The following is a 20,484-nucleotide window of genomic DNA, read 5'->3' as shown; positions in this document are numbered from 1 at the left end:
AATCATCAAGGAAAAAGCAATATTTACTGGTAACTAAGCAGTTTGCAGTTTGCAGCTTTTAAATTAATAAATTTTGGTAGTCCCACATCAGACAGTCTGCAAGGACATTATTTGAGTTGATGCTTTCCCCATGGCCTATTGAGGTAAAACTTAATGTGTTGAGAACATAATATCCCACTGTGGGGGGTGAGGGGAGGAGAAACTTTAAGTGTGCTTGTCTTGGAATTAACCTTGTATCAGTGAGAAATTAAGAAAAATTCCTGAGAGGGGTGCACACAAATGACCCATGAGAAGAAACAGTTAACTGCAGTGTCCCACCTCCTTGTTGCAAATAATCAAGGAAAGCATTTTTAAAGCAATGCAAAATGTCACCACAGGCTGACGCTCTTTCTACAAGGATAATGAGATTCCTGTTTCCTCGGATGCTGAGCACTTACTTCATTGCCTTTATCTCCGAATTCAGTTTCTGTGGTTCGTGCATATTCTCCCCCTCCCTTCAAAACAGGTAACATGTCATGCCTGAACCATATCAATGACTACTTGGCAACTACAGACCAAAAGACCTTCAGGAACAGTTTCACAACTGGAATTTTTGTTCTCTAGGTCTCGACACATTACTACTAAAAGTGCTCCGGAAATAAAGGGCTGCCGGCGGGTAAGTCAATTAGTCTCTTTGGTTAAGCCGGCCATTGGCACTGCAGCCCCACGGGGCTCAGCTATGCAGAGGGCTCCGAAGGAGGCGCACTTCCCTTGCAGGACTTGGGTCCTGAGTCTGGACAAGGCGCTTTTAGTGCCACAACCCTTTCTTTTAAAAAACACAGTGACATGGCACCAAAAATTCCGCACATATGCCAGCCCGATAAATTCAAGGAAACCACCGATCTGAAGGTCTGAGATTTCTGACCCTCAGATCAGCCGCGGTCGGCAGCGCGGCGAGAACACTCCCCGCTCAACGAAAGCGCGCAGCTGGGTACTGGTGGAAACGCGAGCTTGCCACTCCAAAAGAATCCCGTAGAAGGAAGTCTGAAAGCGGAACCTTTTCCTTTTTAGCAGTTAAATGTGAGGGATTATCTGTCCCCCGAGGTGGCTCAACGGAAAATAAATCCCAGAGCGACCGCACGGAAAAGGGAACTGGGCGTGTGCGAGTGGTCCCGGGGTGTGGGTGTAGGTGAGACTGCACTCTCAAAATGACGAGAGGGTTAAACTGAAAACCAACTGTGGGAGGATGGATCTTTGCATTTTACCAACGACCTCACCCCATCAACCCTCGTCTCCCCTCGGCTCCAGAGTGAGTACCCTTCCCTCCCAAATGGGGCAATGGGATCTTGAAAAAGTGAAATACACAATGTGCCAAAGTCAAGGGGGTCTCCCCTTCCCACCACCCGGTGTTCTTACCCCACCCCACCTGCTTTAAATCCGGTTCTACTCGCGTTTCACAGGCTCCGCCCCAGAGCCAGAGATTTGTCACAGAGGCTTCTTTCTCTAGCCTCAGAACTGCAGGTGAGCTCATTACCTCACACAGAAATGTAACTTTATCATAAAGAGATCCGGAGAGAGCACCCCCCCACCCCGCACCACCACCACTAGCGACACAGTAGCAGCAGTTCACAAACACTTGTGATCTTCAGACTCTAGCCCCCAGCCTCACTTTCCCTCTCTTCCTGGGAGAGATCCAGAGGCTTTCAAACCTCTGTTTTTGGCCTCAGTTTGCCAACAACTGAAAGGATGTGCAGAAATTAAAGATGCTAAAGGGAAGTGAGTCTTTCTTTAACAAAAACTAAAGAAAAGGGCACAAGAATAAACAGAAGCCGAAAAAAAAAAAAAACAGGAAGTAGGAGTTTTACTTGCAAATTATCTACGAAGGGCTAGAGATAAAACTTCAAAGGGAGAAAAAAATTCCAAAAAATCCTCAAGTCTAGCGATAAAATGAACCTAATGCTCTATCAACTGACGGCGAACATACAAGATGCCCTGTAAGGACCAACTCGCGTCAGCCGACCGCTGGGTCTCAGGATGACAGCCCCAGGGGCCGTCCCTAGGGTAGGAAAGGGATTCCCGACTAGATATTTTAGTTATTGGGGATTTTGCCTATTTTTCTTCTGAGGCTCAGTACATAACTAAAAACTGGGGTTGAATCACAGGTCCTAAAAAATCCACAAATCGCTCACTAAGGTCTCAGAACCCTGGATTCCAGCTCAGGCTGTGTTCTTTGCCTACCACCACTCACCCCTACAATCACTACCCACCCAGACAATGGGGGAGGGGGCGTTCAAACCATGATTTAAGCTGTAGGTTTTTAAGGGAGTGATCAAAGTCCTCCCTTTCTCTTCCACCCCTCCCTTCTTCACCTCTTACCGAGGGGAAATTACCAAGTGATTTAATGCGAAAAAGTGCGGGCAGTCATTGCCATCGAGCTAAGCGAAAGGAAAACTGCCCCGAGCGCAGTGACGTGGACTTTGATATCCGGAGACTGAAGGAATTGTCAGAGGGCAAGGGCTCGCCACCTAGGCGGGAGCCGCAGGGGGAAGGAGAGAGAACCAGACGAATCTCACGGGCCCCTGGAGCCCCAACCCCGTCAGCACCCAAAGTTCCTGGAGATTTACCCAATGCCCCCAGTCCCTGCCCAAACTTGAGCCAACCGGCCGGGCCCAAACGTGCGGCACAGGTGACTGAACCCAGGGCCAGCTCTGTGCCCGCACCGCCGTCCCCTTACCTCCCCCACACGCCCGGGCGCACTTCCCGGGAGGTGCGAGGCCCTGGCCGGGGACGTAGGAAATTACCCCCGGCCCACGTCGGCCTGGGGCTGCTCTGAGGCCCCTGCTCACCTGGCCTGAGGACAGCGGCGGAGATCAAGAGGCAGAAGACTAGACGGCAGGAGGGGCCCGCCTTCGATTCCATATTCCTCCTCCTCCTCGGGGGCCACCGACAGAGTCCGCGCCGCAGGAGGGGGCGTCGTCCCCGGCCCCGCGCTGCCCGCGAGCTCGCAGGTCCGAACACAGGGGCAGCGGCTTCTCCCAGACACACGGCCCCCCTGGGCTCTGGGCGCTGGACCTTCGGGTCTCCGCCGCAAGCAACTTTCCACCACGCAGTGCCCCAACTCTTCCTCCCTCTCCTTCAACACCTGCCCTTGGCCCCTGGGCTGCTCTTCCAGGCACCGATGACCCTCTCTTCCCTGGAGACACTTGAGTATTTCGGAAAGGTGTACGTGGTTCTTTTGGGCTGGTCTGTTATTCTCCTTCTCTTGGAATAATAATTATAATGGTAGTGGCAGTGTGCATAAAAAGCCCGGTGCTAGAAAGGAATCGCCTAGGGTGGCAACAGGGGCGGCGAGTCCAGGCGGTCTCCTCAGGTGGCAGAGCGGTAGCAGCGAAAGCGGCGGCGGCGGCAGCGGTCTTCGGGCTGCTCTGAGTGGAGGGACTGGAAGGCGTGTGTAAGCTGCCTTTCTCCTCCTCCCTCCCACCTCCGCCTCCCTCTTCTCCCCTCCCTCCTCTCTCCTCCCCGCTTCCCAGGACGCGGCGCCGAGCAGGTGGTTGGAGCACCGACCTGCAGCCTAGAGGCGCTGCAGGATCGAGTCGCAGACCCAGTCCGGCTCTGGCACTTCGCGGGGGAGGCGCTCGCTTGATCCCTGGGCCCCCGAGTAGGAGGGGCTTTCCCGTAGCTCCGCCCCCGGGGCCACTCTCGCCAATAGGGAGCAGACAGAGGAGCCGCGCGCGCCGGGTGTGCCCGCGCGACTGCCTCTTTCCAGTGGCTTTACCGTCGCCCTCTCGGTGCGGACTTCCATTTCTTGGTGCCCACCCAGCCTCGCCAGGGTTTAAAAACCGCTTGCCCCAGATTTCTATTAAGGTGGCTCGCTCCTCAGGGATTTTTTCGGCGGTGATGTTGCAGCCTCCATCTTCAATGAAGAGTAGTGGGGCAGGATGGTGGGGGTGGAGAATTCACCGGGGGGAGGAGGGAGGGGGCGCGACTTCGGTCTAAGGGAGGGAGCGGACGAGGAAGAAAAGTCTGGAGGGCGTGGCGGAGGTGGACCCTCGCCTCCTGAGAGTTAACTGGAACAGCTGCTGGTCGGCCGGGGGCAATCCAAATACTGGGCTAATTCCTACCCCCCCCCCCGGCAACCCACCTCTCGAACATACCTTCTTTTGAAGGCAGATCACTTGAGTCGACTGCCCAGTACCAAATAGAAAATATTTACTCTTTCCGGGGGAAATTAAATGAGGAATTTCTAGACCATACTTCGTCACACGGATTTTCCCAGTGTCTACTTGCCACAGCGTGTGTCTTTTTTTTATTTTGAATTAAGCGGCGATTTTTAAGTTACAAACAGCAAATCCTCTCAGGTTACTCAGATTAAAAGCCAAGCTCCTCCTCGTCCGTTCCAGAAAGCCAGGCATCCCAGCAGATGGGCGGGCTTCTCTGGCAGTTTCTAAAGATTGAAACATCTCCCAGGCGGAACATCGGGAAACTGTGTCTTTTTCAGATCAGACAGAGACCATGAAGGAATATTTTTCTCTGAACTCCGGGGTGGAGCTGTCGGAGCCCCAAGTGGCTCTAAATCAGGGATACGGGATCACAACTCTCATCCCGGACGCATAATAAAATTGTGGTCCCTGAACCACTTCGCCAGGGCATTAAATAGCCGTTCGTGCATCACAGGGTCACCTCTGTGTGAGGCTAGTCTCCAGCCGAGCATGCCAACTAGTAATCGTCACATACTGCGCTTTCATCAGAAGGCTTCTAGTCACCAGCTAGATGGTTACCCGGAGAAGCTTATTAAAACAAGCATACACATGCGCGCGCGCACACACACAAACACACACACACACACACTCTGATCGCTGAATTCTTTTATCTTTTTATGCTGGAAACTATTAAGCTCCATCTTCAGTTGTGATTTTTTGTCAAAAGCCTGCCTGTCTTGTCCTCCCGGTTCTCTTTATAGCAACAGTATTCTAGAGTAGCGCTTCTATTTTTCCTTTCAAAATAAGTAGTTTTTCCGGCTTGGATTTAACATTAACATTTTATTTGCATCTTGTGAACCAGTAGGAAGGCTAATGCTAGGAGACAGATGCCTTTTAATTCAGTGTTTCATAAGCTGAGTTTGAATTGCTAGCATTCCGAAGGGATCTCAGAATTCCTTTAGGAAATTGTTTTTCTTTTAACAGCAACTTTAAGTAGCTTCCACTACAACAAATCATCCCAACTATATATTCAACCTGGATCCCCCACTCTATCTAACTGACCCCCTTTGTTTTGAGGCGGGAGTTAAAACAGCGTAATTGCTAAAAAGTAGATCTGCAAAAGACAGACTGACTTGGGCTCTAACATTCACTAGCAGCATGATCTTGGTCAACTCACTGAATCTCTCAAAGCCTTAGTGTCTTTACTTGTAAAAAGTGGTAACAATAGTGCCACCCTCTTGAGACTAGTGAGGATTAAGTGATATCACACAAATAACTGGCTAGGTATAATAGAAGGAGCTCTGGCTTTGGAAAGTAGTCAGTCTAGTTAAAATCTCTGTTCTGCACTTACTCAGCGACTGACCTTGAACAAAAGTCAGTCTTTCGTAATTAAAGTTTGGTGACATAGGAGAGTACCACCTTCAAAGGTATACGGCTAGATTGGATCAAAATATATTCTATAAATTAAAGATATTTTGCACACCCATGCACATGTAAGGAATTCTGAAAGCAACATATATACACACACATATGTGTATGTATAATACATATTTGTTTGTAGAGTCACTTGCTTCTAGAGTCCCTTTTACAGAGGAATATGTCCTAGTTTAGGAAAATGCCTTGATAAGCCACTTGCAACAGTAACTCCAAAGGCTTTTAGTTATATATAGCTAAGGCCACAAAAGTTATGGTCATACTACTCTATATTAAACAACATAATAAAAATTAAAATAGGAATTACAAAATAATAAAAATAGGAGTTTAACAGGGGAGTGGAGGGGAAGATACTGAGAGAAAAGAAAGGACAAGGACCAAATCATATGAGTTTGGAAATTGTTGAAGGCCTCTAAATATACTTTAATTAAATAGTTAACAGTTATTGATCACTTACTGTATGTTAAGTTATTCTAAGCGATTTATATGAACTAATGAAATAATTCCCCCCTCAAAAAAATCCTATGAGGTAGGTGCTGTTGGCATCTTCATTTTACTCATGAAGAAACTGAAGCCCAGAGACATGAAGGTCACATTATGATTGAGAGTAATAGTAAAGCCTCTTTTCTACCCCAGGCACTTTGATTCTAGATAATTCCAATGATATTTTACTAGCCAGTTTAGTCATGCATCAGAGCATCATAATGGCTACTTCTTACTACAAGAGGTCAGAGGAATAGTGTTCAGCCAGAGGAAAACATATTTGATTTTAGAGCTTCATTCCTATCCACTTTGCTCATCATTATCCACTTTGCTTATCAGAGATGTCTAACAAATTTATGACTTTTTTTTTTGTTTGGGAGGCTTGATTGAGATATAAATTTCTTCATCTTCTGAAAACTTTAATAAAGTCTTCTATACTCAAACACATTTTCCTTAGGGAAATTAACTAATCAGGCAGTGCATCCTATCTTTATGAGCCAGGTACAGTGCATATGAGATGTCAAGGCCATTTCTAGACTGAAATAATTTACCATAAGCAAAAACTCAGAGTTAAGAAACTTGAGAATATAAGACCCACAAAATAATGTATTGAAGGCAGTATTTGTCCTTCGAAATCTAGGGAATGGAGGATTGGATCCACCTTATCTTGTTCTTAAGAGGAAGAACTTTTCCAGCTGTATCTGGATCACAATTGCTTTTTGTTACAACTGAGAATACATAGTATTCCAGTGATATTTACCAGTTTAGTCATGCATCAGAGCATGAAGCTGGGTACTTCTTACTACAAGAAATAAAATGAACAATGTTCAGCCAGAGAAAAACATACTTCATGTTACCAAGAACATGAAAAGAGTTTTGCATCTTCAGTATAAAAGAAATCATCAGTCAGGACAGCACGTTCAAAGCAGTGACACAGCACAGTAGGCTAATTTCCTACTTGGAATGCATTGAGATGAGAATTTAGGACCCAGGACCCCTAAGGCTCAGACCAGGATCATTTGTCCTGCATTAAAACATTGACCAACAGTATGTGACAACATAGATCAGGCATGTGAACTTTTGAAAAGTTGAGATGATTGTTTGCTGTTGTTCTAATGTAAACAATTTCCCACTGGAAATGAAATTTCACCAAAGATGGCATTGGAGACTGGTGACATTTGTTCCTTCCACTTTATATCATAGTGCTCTGTGTGCCTTCCTAGTTTTTGAACAAAACTTGTATGCAGTTCAAGGGCATGCAACAAATCTAATTCATTTTCTTCTCCCCCCACCCCCCGCCCCCATTGGTGATTACACATTTCTAGCTAATACTTTGCAAAAACATTGAGCACTCTATAAATATTTATGTTTGAATGAGAAAGAGTTGGATTTGTTTGTTTTTTTCCATAGAACATAAACCTTGAAACAAACTTAGAAAGGAGAATGATACAAGGAGATGAAGGGGTTTCAACTGGATCTTAAATGATTAGACTAGTATGATTCTGGTATTAATTCCAATGTGTAGTTTTTTTCCCCACACCACCAATCAATTCTCAGACACTAGCTGCATGTCCTACAATTCAAATCAATTCTGACAGTAGCTACCTGGAGATAGCATCAGCCAGATGGAAGAGATACATACAGCAAGGTGTGTTGAGAAAGAGAGCAGAGCTTTTATGCTCTCTGATCACACAACTCTCCCCAAATCTCCACATATTCAACAACCTAGAAGCTCTCTGAACCCTGTCCTTTGGGTTTTTTGGAGGCTTCATTACATAGACATGACTGATTAAATCATTGCCCACTGATGATTTAACTCAGTCTCTGAGCTCCTCACCCCTCCCAGGAGGGGTGGGACTAAAAGTTCCAGCCCTCGGGCGCCTGGGTGGCTCAGTTGGTTAAGTGACTGCCTTCGGCTCAGGTCAGGATCCTGGAGTCCTGGGATCGAGTCCCGCATTGGGCTTCCTGCTCGGCAGGGAGTCTACTTCTCCCTCTGACCCTTCCCCCTCTCATGTGCTCTCTCTCATTCTCTCTCTCTCAAATAAATAAATAAATAAATCTTAAAAAAAAAAAAAAGTTCCAACCCTCTAATCACCCGGTTGGGTCTCCTAGCAACCAACCTCCATCCTTAGATTGCCCCAAGGTTTTCCCAAAGTGACTCATTAACATAACAAAAGACACCTTTATCATTCTTATCACTTAAAAAATTCCAAGGGTTTTATGAGCTTTGTGACTGGAATGGGTCCAAGACCAAATACATACTTCTTATGATAAATCACAATATCACAACTAGGTAGACCGAAGTTTAGGAAAGGCAAGGGGAATGAGTCAAGTCTTAGTCACCATAATGAAAACTTTGAAATAGAAGTGAAGAAACTTAATCTACGGGAGGAAGAAAGTGATAAAAACAATTTGACATTAATGAGAATAAAACGTAAAAGGCCAAGCCTCTTTGTTTAAAAAAAGCACGGGGTTGGGGGTTGGTAAGGGGAGAGCAGCAGAGTTATCTCTACTTGCTTTGTTGATAAGGAGAATGGAAGCCTGACTAGTAAAATTTCTAAGTGACCAGGCAGGAGATGGGCCAGGACCTGGGTTAATGCACTGATGACAAAGATTGAAACAGAAGGCTAAATTGGATTTATATTAAGTCTAGAAAGATAAGACTAAAGAGTCATAGAGATTATGTAGGTATAAGATAGAACTCTGTTTCATTTCTGGACCCCAAGATTTTTTAAAGTCAGTAGTTCCTCAAATCACTCTAGATATGGATTGGATGACAGATTGGTATCCATCCTACTAAGAAATATTCCTTTGAATTTTATTGTTTAATTTCAGTTGTTAATAGTAATTAAATTTTGCAACTCATGTCCTCAGTAATGCTAGCTAATATTTATCCCTGGAGCTCAGGAGGGCAAAAACTTCCAAAGCCTATGGTAAACGCTATGTTCTTATTTCAGAGTGTAGATTGCTCAGTGTGTGGGTACAAAAAGAAATGCATAGCTATTTCAAAGTAGAAATCCACTTAGTCATTTTCCTTCTTGTCTTAGACATGAAGAATGAAGAAAAGAGTCCTAGCTAAGCTATTTAACCATGAAACTTAGCTATAACTATAAAATGAATGTCAAAAACTCCTAGTGTATCAAACTCTCATAATTCATTAGTGATTTCAGTAGGTGCATAAAACTTAATTCAAAAAGTATATTGGTTTATTTCCACCTTATAACTTGAGAGTTTCTCTTCAGAGTTCTCTGCATATTTTCAACTTTCAACTGAAATAAACGGCCCTTTCAGTTTGAATAAGTAAAATGTGACTCAGAGTGTGGTTATTCAGATGCTTCATACATTAAAGGAAATTTTAACTTGATTAATTCTCATGAAATTTTCCAGAGTTATCTCTACTTGCTTTGTCATGTACCTACTAGCCATTGCAATCTGTGAATATTTCATTCAGGAATTTGAGGTGGACATATAATGACTATAGAAATATGAAAACAATGTATATTTGATTTTTTAAAACAAACAAATCACCATGGATTTAATGGACTTCTGGAAAGCTAAATTAATTAATACAAGTTTCAGTTTATCCATATAGTTTCCCTTTAAAATAAGTAAGATGGTTGACTTTAAGGAAAGTATGAAGAAGAAATGCTTAGATAAACCTATAATCCTGACGGAGTGATATTAATTAGGAAAAAAAAAGGTTTAATAATACTGAATAAAGGCTCATTGATTATGCAATATAAGAGTCTTAAAATTTTAATGCTTTTCAGAGCCTCGCAAGTAATTTAGATGAAGAGTTTTCAATCTTTATTTAAATATAAACCTTTTTCTTTTAATGTAGGCTTATTCTGAAGTCCAAGTCCCTATTTCTCCCTTGTTTAATCATTCAAACAATGGTGGTCTCCTCACTGTTCCTAAAGATACCTGCCACGTTCCCATGTCAGAGACTTTGCACTTGCTGTTTCTAATCCTTGGAACTTTTTTTCCACAGTTATTACTGAGGCTTACTCCATCATCTTCTTCAAGGTATTTTCTCAAATGTTATCTTCTTTTTGATCCTTTCCATGAACAACTATTTAAAATTTCAACCCCCAGTTTGGGTGGTTCAGTTGCTAAGCAGGCTAAGCGTCTGACTCTTGATTTTGGCTCAGGTCATGATCTCAGGGTTGTGAGACCTAGTCCCATATGGGGCTCCATGCTGGGAGTGGAGCCTACTTAAGATGCTCTCTCTCCCGCTCCTACCCTCCACCGCTCCCTCTCTTAAAAAAGAAAAAAATAAAGTAAAAAAAAATAAATATATAAAATAAAATTTCAATCCCCAGCCCCGATACTCTATCTCCCTTTTCTGCTTCACTTTTTCTCCATAGACTCTATCAACATATAACATAATATATATTTAACTTAGATGTCTTGAACACTGAATACTGATATCTGCCTCTCTGTACTAGACTGAAGGCTCAAGAACAGAAATTTATGTCTGTTTTATTCTCTGCTATATGCATACAATAGCAGACACATAGTAGCACACAATACTATTTGATTAATTATGTAATCAATTCATGAATACATGGATGAACAATAAATGATTATGCAATGTAATTAATAAACTGATACGGTGGAGCTTCTTTAACTAAAGTTTGTCAAGCAACCTCAAGTTTTACTGCCTCCTTCAGACTTTAAGGCTTTTCATAAGAATTAGAAAACCCAAACAAAAGGCACCTATTGAAAGGGAGAAGATATTTGCAAATGATCTATCTGGTAAGCGGTTAATATACAAAACATATAAAGAGCTTATGCAACTCGACACCAAAAACTATCTGATTAAAACAATGGGCAGAAGACCTAAATAGACATTTTTCCAAATGTCTATTCAGATGGGCAACAGACACATGAAAAAATGCTCAACATCATTAATCATCAGGGAAATACAAATCAAAACCACAATGAGATTATTACCTCACACCTGTCCCAGAATAGCTAGAATCAAAAAGACCAGAGGAGCGCCTAGGTGGTTCAGTCAGTTGTGCGTCTGACTCTTGGTTTTGGCTCATGTCATGATCTCAGGGTCCTGAGATCGAGTGCTATGTCAGGCTCCACACTCAGTGTGGAGTCTGCCTGAGATTCTCTCTTCCTCTGCCCCTCCACCCACTCACGCTCTCTTTCTCTCTCTCTCTCAAATAAAAATAAGTAAATAGAATCCTAAAAAAAAAAGACAAATAGTAAGTGTTGGCAAAGATGTGGAGAAAAAGGAATCCTTGTGCACTGTTGGTGGGAAGGCCAATTGATACAGTCACTGTGGAAAATGGTATGGAGGTTTCTCATAAAATTAAAAATAGAAATACCATATGATCCAGTAATTTCACTTTTAGATATTTACCCAAAGAAAACAAAAACATTAATTTGAAAAGCTATATGCACCCTTATGTTTATTGCAGCATTATGTACAACAGTTATGATATGGAAACAACCCAATGTTCATCTATAGATGAATGGAGAAAGAAGAAGTGGTATATACACACAATGGGATATTACTCAGTCATAAAAAAGAATGAAATCTTTCCTTTTGTGACAATATAGATGGATCTATAGGGTATTATGTTTGGTGACGTAAGTCAGACAGAGAAAGACAAATACCATATGATTTCACTTATATGTGGAATCTAAAAAACAAAACAAATGAACAAACAAGCAAACAAACAAATAGAAACAGACTTATATATACAGAGAATAAACTGGTGGTTGCCAGAGGGGAGGGGAATGGGAGGATGGACAAAAGAGGTGAAGGGGATTAAGAGGTACATACTTCCTGTTATAAAATAAATAAATCATGGAGATTAAAAGTACAGCATAAGAATATGGTCAATATATTGTAACAATGTTGTATGATGACAGATGGTGACTATACTTGTGCTGAGCATTGAGTAATACACAGAATTGTCAAATTACTATATTGTATACCTGAAACTAATGTAACATTGTATGTCAACTATATTTCAATAATAAATATATTTTAAAAAGAAAGAAGTTAAAAAAAAAAATACTGGGCCAATCCAACTACATCATATGACAGATGAGGTAACACAGGTCCCAGAAGTCAGGAGACTTAACCAAGATTAACACAGCTTTGGCTACCATTTTTGCTCAAGTGAGCCACTTTCAGTTAGAGTAAATACATAAGATACCCTATAACTTTTAAGTCAAATTCTCAGGATAATAAAAAATTTGGATGCATATCAGACAGCATTAATCAATTTCAAATACGGTGCATTTATTCAAACTCTTTCAGAACAAATATTCTGATAATGTTCTGTATAACATTTCACTAAGGCATGATTATGGATGCAGTATCAATATTACAAAGTCTACAGAGGAGGTTCAGTATTCAAGATCTTAAGCCTCAATGTTCTTTTTACTCTGTTCTTTACAGGGTGGATTTGGCAAAATTATAATATAAAGCAATGTACTCCACAAACACAGATGATTCATAACCTATTAAGTTAACAGTGTTATAGGACGAATATTTAATTTAATGTCCAGCATTTTAACTTTGCATGGAGGTGTTTAATGTGTTTACTTTTCTTTGTAAGGGCAAGAAATTTACTTAATAATTGTACCTCAAGGTGAAAAGCTTCTGAGAAAATGCAATGCATATTTAAAAAGCTATATAAGCCAACACATGAAAAGATTTATAAACATGTACATGATTTCATTGAAATCACAAGAATCTGTGATGTTTTCTAGCTGGCAGAATTCTGTGATGTATTCTAGCTGGTAAAGTAAATAGTTTTTGGTTATTGCTTCCAGTTTTGAAATTCTATTAAAACTGACTAATTGGGGACGACTGGGTCGCTCAGTTGGTTAAGTGTCTGCCTTCGGCTCAGGTCATGATCCCAGGGTCCTGGGATTGAGCCCCGCATGGGGCTCCCTGCTTGGCGGGAAGCCTGCTTCTCCCTCTCCCACTCCCCCTGCTTGTGTTCCCTCTCTCGCTGTGTCTCTCTGTCAAATAAATAAATAAAATCTTAAAAAAAAAAAAAAAAAAACTGACTAATTGATACATCTCCTAAGGAAAGTGATTTGCTTTTTTATAGAGAATGACATCCAAGTTATAGAGTGAGGTATTTTGTCAAGAGGTGGTTAACATATCAAGTTACAAGAGAATCCCCAAAGAGTGTAACTCTCAATTAGCTTTCCTAGGCTCAAGGACATTTCAAAAGAGTGCAAAGTCCAGAATTATTCCTTAGATTTTTTTCAGGGCTTAAACAAATTTTGACTTCAGGACTAAATAGTCACTAAACTCAACCTTTAAAGGCAAAGATACATCAAAGGGCAGCTTGAGAAGTTGAGTAGAGGGGGAATTATACTCACGGGGCCTGAGAAAGTAGCCCTTAGTTACTCAAGTCTTTTCCCCAGACCAGCAACTGAATCATCTTCTATTCTCACTTTGTCCCTCCTACAGTCTTCAACTTTTGGGATCGTCTCAGAAAAACTAAGAAAAATCCCAAATGACTCTATCTTGAGGTGATTCTTCACCATCTGCTCAAATATCTGCCATGAAATTTAAAAAGAAAAGAGCTGGTACTGAGTTGTTCTTCCAGTTCTAAAATGATCAGCATCTCTTTTCCTTTCTTTCCCTCCCAACTTAATACCTTGTCTTTTGCCTGTTCTGTGAAGGCTCAACATTTTGAGGTATATAATAAAGCCATGATAATTTATGAATAAACAAATTATTGTATTGTGGTCTGTATGCCAATGAAAGAAAGAGATGTCCAAAGAGAGATGAGTCACGGATCAGAGAAACTAAATAAAATAAATTAACGTATCTTAGACTACAGGCCAAGAAAGAAATGTAGCTCTTGGTATTTCCCATCTCCTCTGCTCTGCCTTTTTTTAAGTTAGGGAGACATTATTTTCATAATCCCAGGCAGCCAGCAGGAGTTTATCATCAGGTTGGGGACTTTTTACTAAGGTTTTTGTAATAGGTTACTTTCAATGGAAAGTGAAAAAAACTCTAGTCCGAGGAGTTTAACCAAAAAAAAAAAAAAAAAAAAAAAACAGGAGGTAACCTATTGGTAAACCAAACCATTACTGGTTTAAATGACTGAGAATTCCAAAAGTATGTGTATGTTTAGGCATAGCAGGATCAAGGCATTTGAGCAAAGCTGTCAAGGCTCTTTGTCCTTTTTCTGTATCTTAGCTCAACATGCCTTTGCTTGTCTTTGACTGTTTTCTCAATTTCCTCTTTTGCAGCCCACATACTAAAAAGATGATTATTTTCAGACCAAAGCCTATATCCACAGGGACTGAAATCCTAAAGGAAGAGCTACCCTCTCATTCATGAAAAAAAGTTTGATTGGTTTTGCTCATGTGTTGAGTAATTTACTGTGAATCAGAAGATCCAGACCATGACTGACCAGGCCTGAGGTAAATGTCCACCCCTGTAGCCAGGGCAGGTGGGTGTCACACTTGACAGTATTTCAGAATCACAGGAATGGGGGCCATTCTCCAAAGAGCAGACAAAAACAGTAGACCTCCACTTCATTTCCTTTATATTATTTTTTATTGGTTCTTAGGATCATTATGTTTTCTGCTAAGATTGTGTCCAAGAGCTTTTGGTTATCGGGGGACAGGATAGGGGATAGAAATCTTCTGCATCATGAGGACTAATTTTATTTTCATCCTTTCTCCTTTTAAAGGGCTAGATTATTGCCACAGAGTGAACACAGGCCTCATTTGCAGGTACTTGCTAACATTTTTTTCTCCTTATTATCCTATGCACTATCTGATCATGTAGGAATAAAAGAAGCATTGGTGTTGCTTTATGCTCAGAAAGATGCGAATTAAAGAAACAAGATAAATATCTGAAGTATTTGCAAATATATTGATTTCCCGTGGCTACAAGGTCACTATAAGGTACATTCACACAGTCTCACAGAGAAAACATATCTCTTCAGAACCTCTTTTGTCTTATATTCTTTCTTTCTTTCTTTCTTTTTTTCTTTCTTTCTTTCTTTCTTTCTTTCTTTCTCTTTCTTTTTTAGATTTTTTTATTTTTAAGTAATCTCTACACCCAATGTGGGGCTCAAACTCACACAACCCTAAGATCAAGAGTCACACGTTCTACTGATTGAGTTAGCAAGGTGCCCCTCAGGACCTCTTTTGAAAGTGAGCACAGAGTAACTTTATTCACCTTTATTGTCTATATATTTGCTAAGGTTCATTTTCCATCAGTTCATCACCTTCATCAGTCTGCTGTTGTCCTTGCCATAAAGAAAGAGAAAAGTAGATAACTAGCCAGAAATCCATATTGGCCAATCTTTTTTATTCAGTTAGCCCTGACTGCAGTCTTTTGAGTATGTTTTTGGTTGTATCCGTCTTTTAGACAAGTGTCTGCTGAAAGTTAAGATAAATCAACATTTAGGTCTCTTTTTTCAAGCAAATTTCCACCCCTCAGGAATAGTAAAGTTTAAACAAGTAGCTGCCCCCAGCCAATTCTAAATCACACTTTCTACTTGATCTACCCACAAATTAGCTCAATCTGTCCACTTTCTTAGAATATACCTAACCCAATCCTCATTCCAGCCTTCACCACCCTTTCTTTCTCAAAGAATTACCCCAGATCTCTTCTACTTCTCTTCTAAGACACTGACCAAGCGTCTCCTCCTCTGTGGTACAGTAGCAGGCTGGAGGCTCTCCAGAGCCCTCGTGTGCATCACTTCCCAATGCTGACTTCAGTGAGGTCACACTGGCAGCTTGAAATCTATTACTGTGAGTTACTTTTACCCTCTGGAAACTGGAATTGGCAGCACTAAAACTCAGAGCTGTTTTGATTTTCGTGTTTGAGAGCTGGGTGTGAAACATTTACTGGTATACTATTGTCCATGAAACCAACTTCAGTCTTCACCAACCTCTCCAACAGAGCTGAAGGGCCCGAGTTGGGTGTCAGATAAACTAGAGTTCCAGTTCTGGCTCATCAATTTAGTATGTGTGTGACACTGAGCAATTTATTTCACTTAAGTCAGTGTTCCTAAATAAAATAATACACATCAAGCCCCTGGCACAGGAGAGTGCTGACTAACATCAGCTATGATTCCAACAGCCCTTGATCCTTCATGTCTGTACCATTCCAAATGTTGATCAGCTGTGTTTCTGGTTGCATGTTGATGTCACTTGTAATTTGCTCTTTCTTTCATTGCAAAAGCCACAGTTTTAAAAATGGATCATCATAGTATCTTGCTTAGTGTATGTGATAGACAGTGAATCCCCAGTAAATGCTACTTCAGGGCATATTTACAGCATAGGCATTCAGATATCAGGAATGTGTGCCCAATAATGCCTAAATGGCACATTGCAGAAGAGAAAGGCAGCAACAACTAGTGAAGAGAGCACCAGTTTAGGGTAAGGATGTCTAAATTTCAATCTCAGTACATAACATATAAAAACTGTGGGAACTCTGGGATTAGATAACTTTAGTTTTGAATCCCCATTCTGTCTCTAATTATCTGTGCAGACTTCACCGAGTTACTGACCTCAGCTTCCTCATCTGTTAAATGGACTTAAGAGTAGCTTTGTACTTATTTTCAAAAGTTAGGAAAGTCAAATGTTTTAAAAGATGCTAAGTATGTGGATAGTAATCTCTAAATAAAAGGTGGCTATGATCATTCTTCCACTAGTTGATTGTGTGGTTTAATCTTCCTAAGCTTCACAGACTAACTATGCCTATAAAAATAAAAGGGCTGGTTTGGTGCTCTCTTAAGAGGTCTTTTGTATTTTGAACAAAATTCTCTGTGCCTTAAGTCCTTTGTTCTAGAAACAGGTAGCACACTTAATGCCAATATTCTTTGGTGAACAAACTCCCTCCTTTCCAGTCTCACAACTCCTAGCTCAGGCCCCCATCATCTGTACAGCAAGTTTCCAACCAGTATCTCTGCCATCTGGCTCTACTTTCCCTTTTCCAGACTTCCTCCCATCATCTTGCAACAGACAATCCAACAGAAAGACAAATTTGATTATGTCACTCCCTTTCTTTAAAATCTCCATTGGAGTCATTTTACCTGTAAGATGAAAGCTAAACTTCCCAGCAAAATCTCTAGTCCTTGACATTCTTGCCCCTAGTTTCCTACTTGACAATCTTAGTTTCATATCACAACACTGTCTCATGAACCCTATGCTGTAATCAAATTGAACTGACTGTTTCCTAAACATACCATGGCAGCCTTTCTCAACTTGAGGCATTGCATATATAGTTTCTCAGCCTGAAATGCACCAACCCCCCCCCCCCCATCCCTTTGTTTTCCTGGGATACTCCTACTCCTATTTCAAGACCCACCTCACAAGTCAAGTTGGCTTTTAGGCCTTTCCTGATCCCCCTAGGCAGTGTTAGTCATGCGGCTTCTGTATTTCTACAATGCTAGCACTTACCTCTTTGAATTATATTTATCTGTTTACAAGTCTGGCTCCTCCACTGACTCTTTAGAAGCGACATACCACAAGCCTGGAGTCAGACTGTCTGGTTGACAAACCCCTGCACCAGCACACACTATATATATGAGCTTGAGGAAGCTACTCAACTTCTTTAATCTCGAGTTTTCTCACCTATAAAATGGAATCCTCCATTTTAAAAGTCAGCATAATAATTAAAAAAGAAAATGCATGTAAAGCTCCTACCTGTATGGCTGACATATATTAAGGGCTGAATGAATATTATAAAAGATGATGTTGATGATAACAATAGGGGAGGTAGGAGAGCTAGGAGAGCGGCAGGAGAAAGAGTGATGAAAAAAAGAAACGCACTTAACAGTCCCTGGACCACTTCCCAGTGTCTGGCACTTAGGAAGTGTTCAATGCCTGTTTCTTGATTGAATGTTGTGCTACTTTACAGCACAGCTAAAGTGATAGTTACCAGCTCTTTTCTCATATGTGAGTCCATGATTTTGAATTAACTTTTGGGATGTCAGAAACTGAGGTGCTGAGGGAAAGAGGAAGTAAAGGAGGAAAAGGAGGGGAAGGGAGAGAGAGAAGTATTATATTGGGAGTGCAAATTACAAGTCAAATCACCCTACTTCACAGCTTTGTTTAAGTATTTCGACTGTTTGTGTTATCAGGAACTGAAACAGGTTTCAGGAAAAAAAGATAAAAAAGGAGTGAAGAGGTGCAGATTCCCAATCTGGAGAGCAGCCCCACTACTAGGCACCACCTGGGTCTAAGGACAGTCTAAGCAAACTTCTTTGAAGTGCCTGGAGAGCCTGAGGGCAAAACAGCAAGCAACCCAGCAAGGGGTTGGAATGCAAGGGTCTTGGAATGAAAATGTGTGTTCCTGCAGGGAAGGAGGAGGTGGAGGGAGGGACAGAGCTCACTTCGTAATGAAACCCTTGGACTAGAAAGGGCTGGAAACTTGAGAGTGGAAGTCCAGATTAGTGGGATAGCTTACTCTAAAGGCATTTAAGCAGATAAAAACCTGATACACAGGACTTAAAAACTTGAGACAAATTCTTTCAATTAGTCCAAAAGACCAGGGAATTAGACTAGGGGTGCAGTGAGGGTGGTATATAAGAAAACAAATTGGGGCAGAAGAATGAGGTACAGAGAGAAGCAGTGCTACAGCATTTATTTCAAAGATGAAGACGACGACGAGGAAGAAGAAGGAAAAAAAAAAAAAAAACCCTCTCCTGTTTTCATTAAATAATGGATGTTCCCCAGGTCAAGAGGGGTGGCTGGATTCCCTTTTGCACTTGGTAGGGAAAAAAAGGGGGAGGGGGGAGAAGGAAAAAAAAAAAGAGGGATGCTTTCGTCTTCTCTTCCTCCTCCTTTCTTGCAACCCAGTCTTCAGGTTTTCTTCTCCTTTGCTGACCAAGGCTTGCGCCTTTCCGTGCCCCCAGCAGCTTACCACTCTATCCTTTCTACAGACCAGAATTGGGTGTGGTGCGGAGACCGCACCAGCCAGGAAGCTAACCTAGTTCTCTCTCCCTCAGGTTTTCTGTCCTCCCCTCCCCGTTCCTTCCCTCCACTTCCCGCGGGTCCCTCGGATCCTCTGCCTAGCAGTCAACTGCTCCCTACCGGCGTCGCAGACCCGGCGGGCGGCCAGTACTCCTGGAGAGTTGGCAGGGTACTCCCACCTTCGTCTTCAAGAAAGAGAGTGATTTGGATGGCCGAGGACCGTCCTGTCACATCCCGCGGGACAGACACCGAGCGCTGTCCTTGGCTGCTCTCTCGGGACGGCTGAGGCAGGGACTGGGCCCTGCCCGGCTGGGGGCGCCCTAGGGGTGGACGCGCTGGGCTGGCCGCCTGGGGCACCGCACGCCCCCAGGATCGCGTGGCTCCTCCTTTGCGCAGCAGAGGTCGTGGGCAAATTGTCCTGGGATCCTATTCCTCTAGGTAAAGGGCCACCACGCCTGCGTTCTCGATCAGGAGTCAATGATTCATCATGTCCCGGGAGTGGATGGACTGACCTACAGAGAAGAATGTCACCAACGTGTTAAACAGAATGAACAAGTACTGTGTGTGCCCTGTCATTATCACTGGCAAGAAGAAGTCCAAGGTTTTCCCAAATTTTTGCCTGGGAGCTCTCCTAGGAGCCCCACTCACCTCATAAACTTCCATTACAAATGGAGTTATTTTCCAGATAATAATGTCTACAAATGATGATCAGACTTAAATGGATACCTGGACCTACCAAGGATACATGCAGCTACTATAATTGGAAGGAATTCCTCGGGAACCAAGAATATGTAACTTCTGGAAGGCTGCTCCTTAAATTGCTCCTCTCCAAACCGGAGACAGACTCGTGAAATGCCTGACACTACAGCCCAGTTGGTTGCCCAAAGTGAAAGGCCTGCTCATGTCTGAGCGGTTCTGGGAGATTGTTTTATATTTAGGTGAGAATACTGATCATGGCATAATTGATACATAGAAAGTTATTGAACTGATGTGGGAAACAAAATCATAAATCCTTGGACAATATCTGAAAGGGAGCATTTAATTCTCTGCCACTCAAGAGAAAGGAACAGTTCAGGTTTCACAATGTATCTATGTTATACAGTCAGCCAATAAAATATAATCCCCACTCAAGCAATTAGAGGAGAGCACAGGGTTGCAGTTGGGATTTTTAGCTTGGTTAAAGCAAATAAAATACTGTAGAAGAAATGAAATCAAACTTGTTGAAACTTGGATTTTGCAGAAATATAAAGTAGCTTGGAGAAGATGAATTCAGGTGGAAAATGACCTTTTTATTATGTTCAGGAAAGCATTAGAATGTCAGGAGAAATGCTGGAAAGGAGATTTATTACCATAAGCACAGTTGACAAGTTCCATTTTGTTGAGTATCTTGGGTGGAGGAAGGAAACCAGCATTTCAGGAGGTGACTGAAAAAGCTCTGCAAAGTGTTCAGTAATCC

General features: G+C 42.1%; 1 protein-coding gene across 5 annotated transcripts in view; it reads right to left on the bottom strand.

Annotated features, from left to right (window-relative positions):
- The window catches only part of ALCAM (activated leukocyte cell adhesion molecule), a 211,317-nt gene extending 208,125 nt beyond the window's left edge, over positions 1-3,192 (bottom strand). For all 5 annotated transcript variants that reach the window (XM_021692377.2, XM_021692378.2, XM_021692380.1 and 2 more), the window contains exon 1: positions 2,826-3,192. In XM_021692377.2, the coding sequence (XP_021548052.1) occupies positions 2,826-2,898 (73 nt within the window). In that variant the 5' untranslated portion in view covers positions 2,899-3,192. The remainder of the gene's footprint in view (positions 1-2,825) is intronic.
- Positions 3,193-20,484: the final 17,292 nt, after the last annotated feature.

Source organism: Neomonachus schauinslandi, chromosome 1 (genome assembly GCF_002201575.2).
Source record: "Neomonachus schauinslandi chromosome 1, ASM220157v2, whole genome shotgun sequence".
NCBI classification, from domain to species: Eukaryota; Metazoa; Chordata; class Mammalia; order Carnivora; family Phocidae; genus Neomonachus; species Neomonachus schauinslandi.
This window is presented reverse-complemented; position numbering and strand designations above follow the sequence as displayed.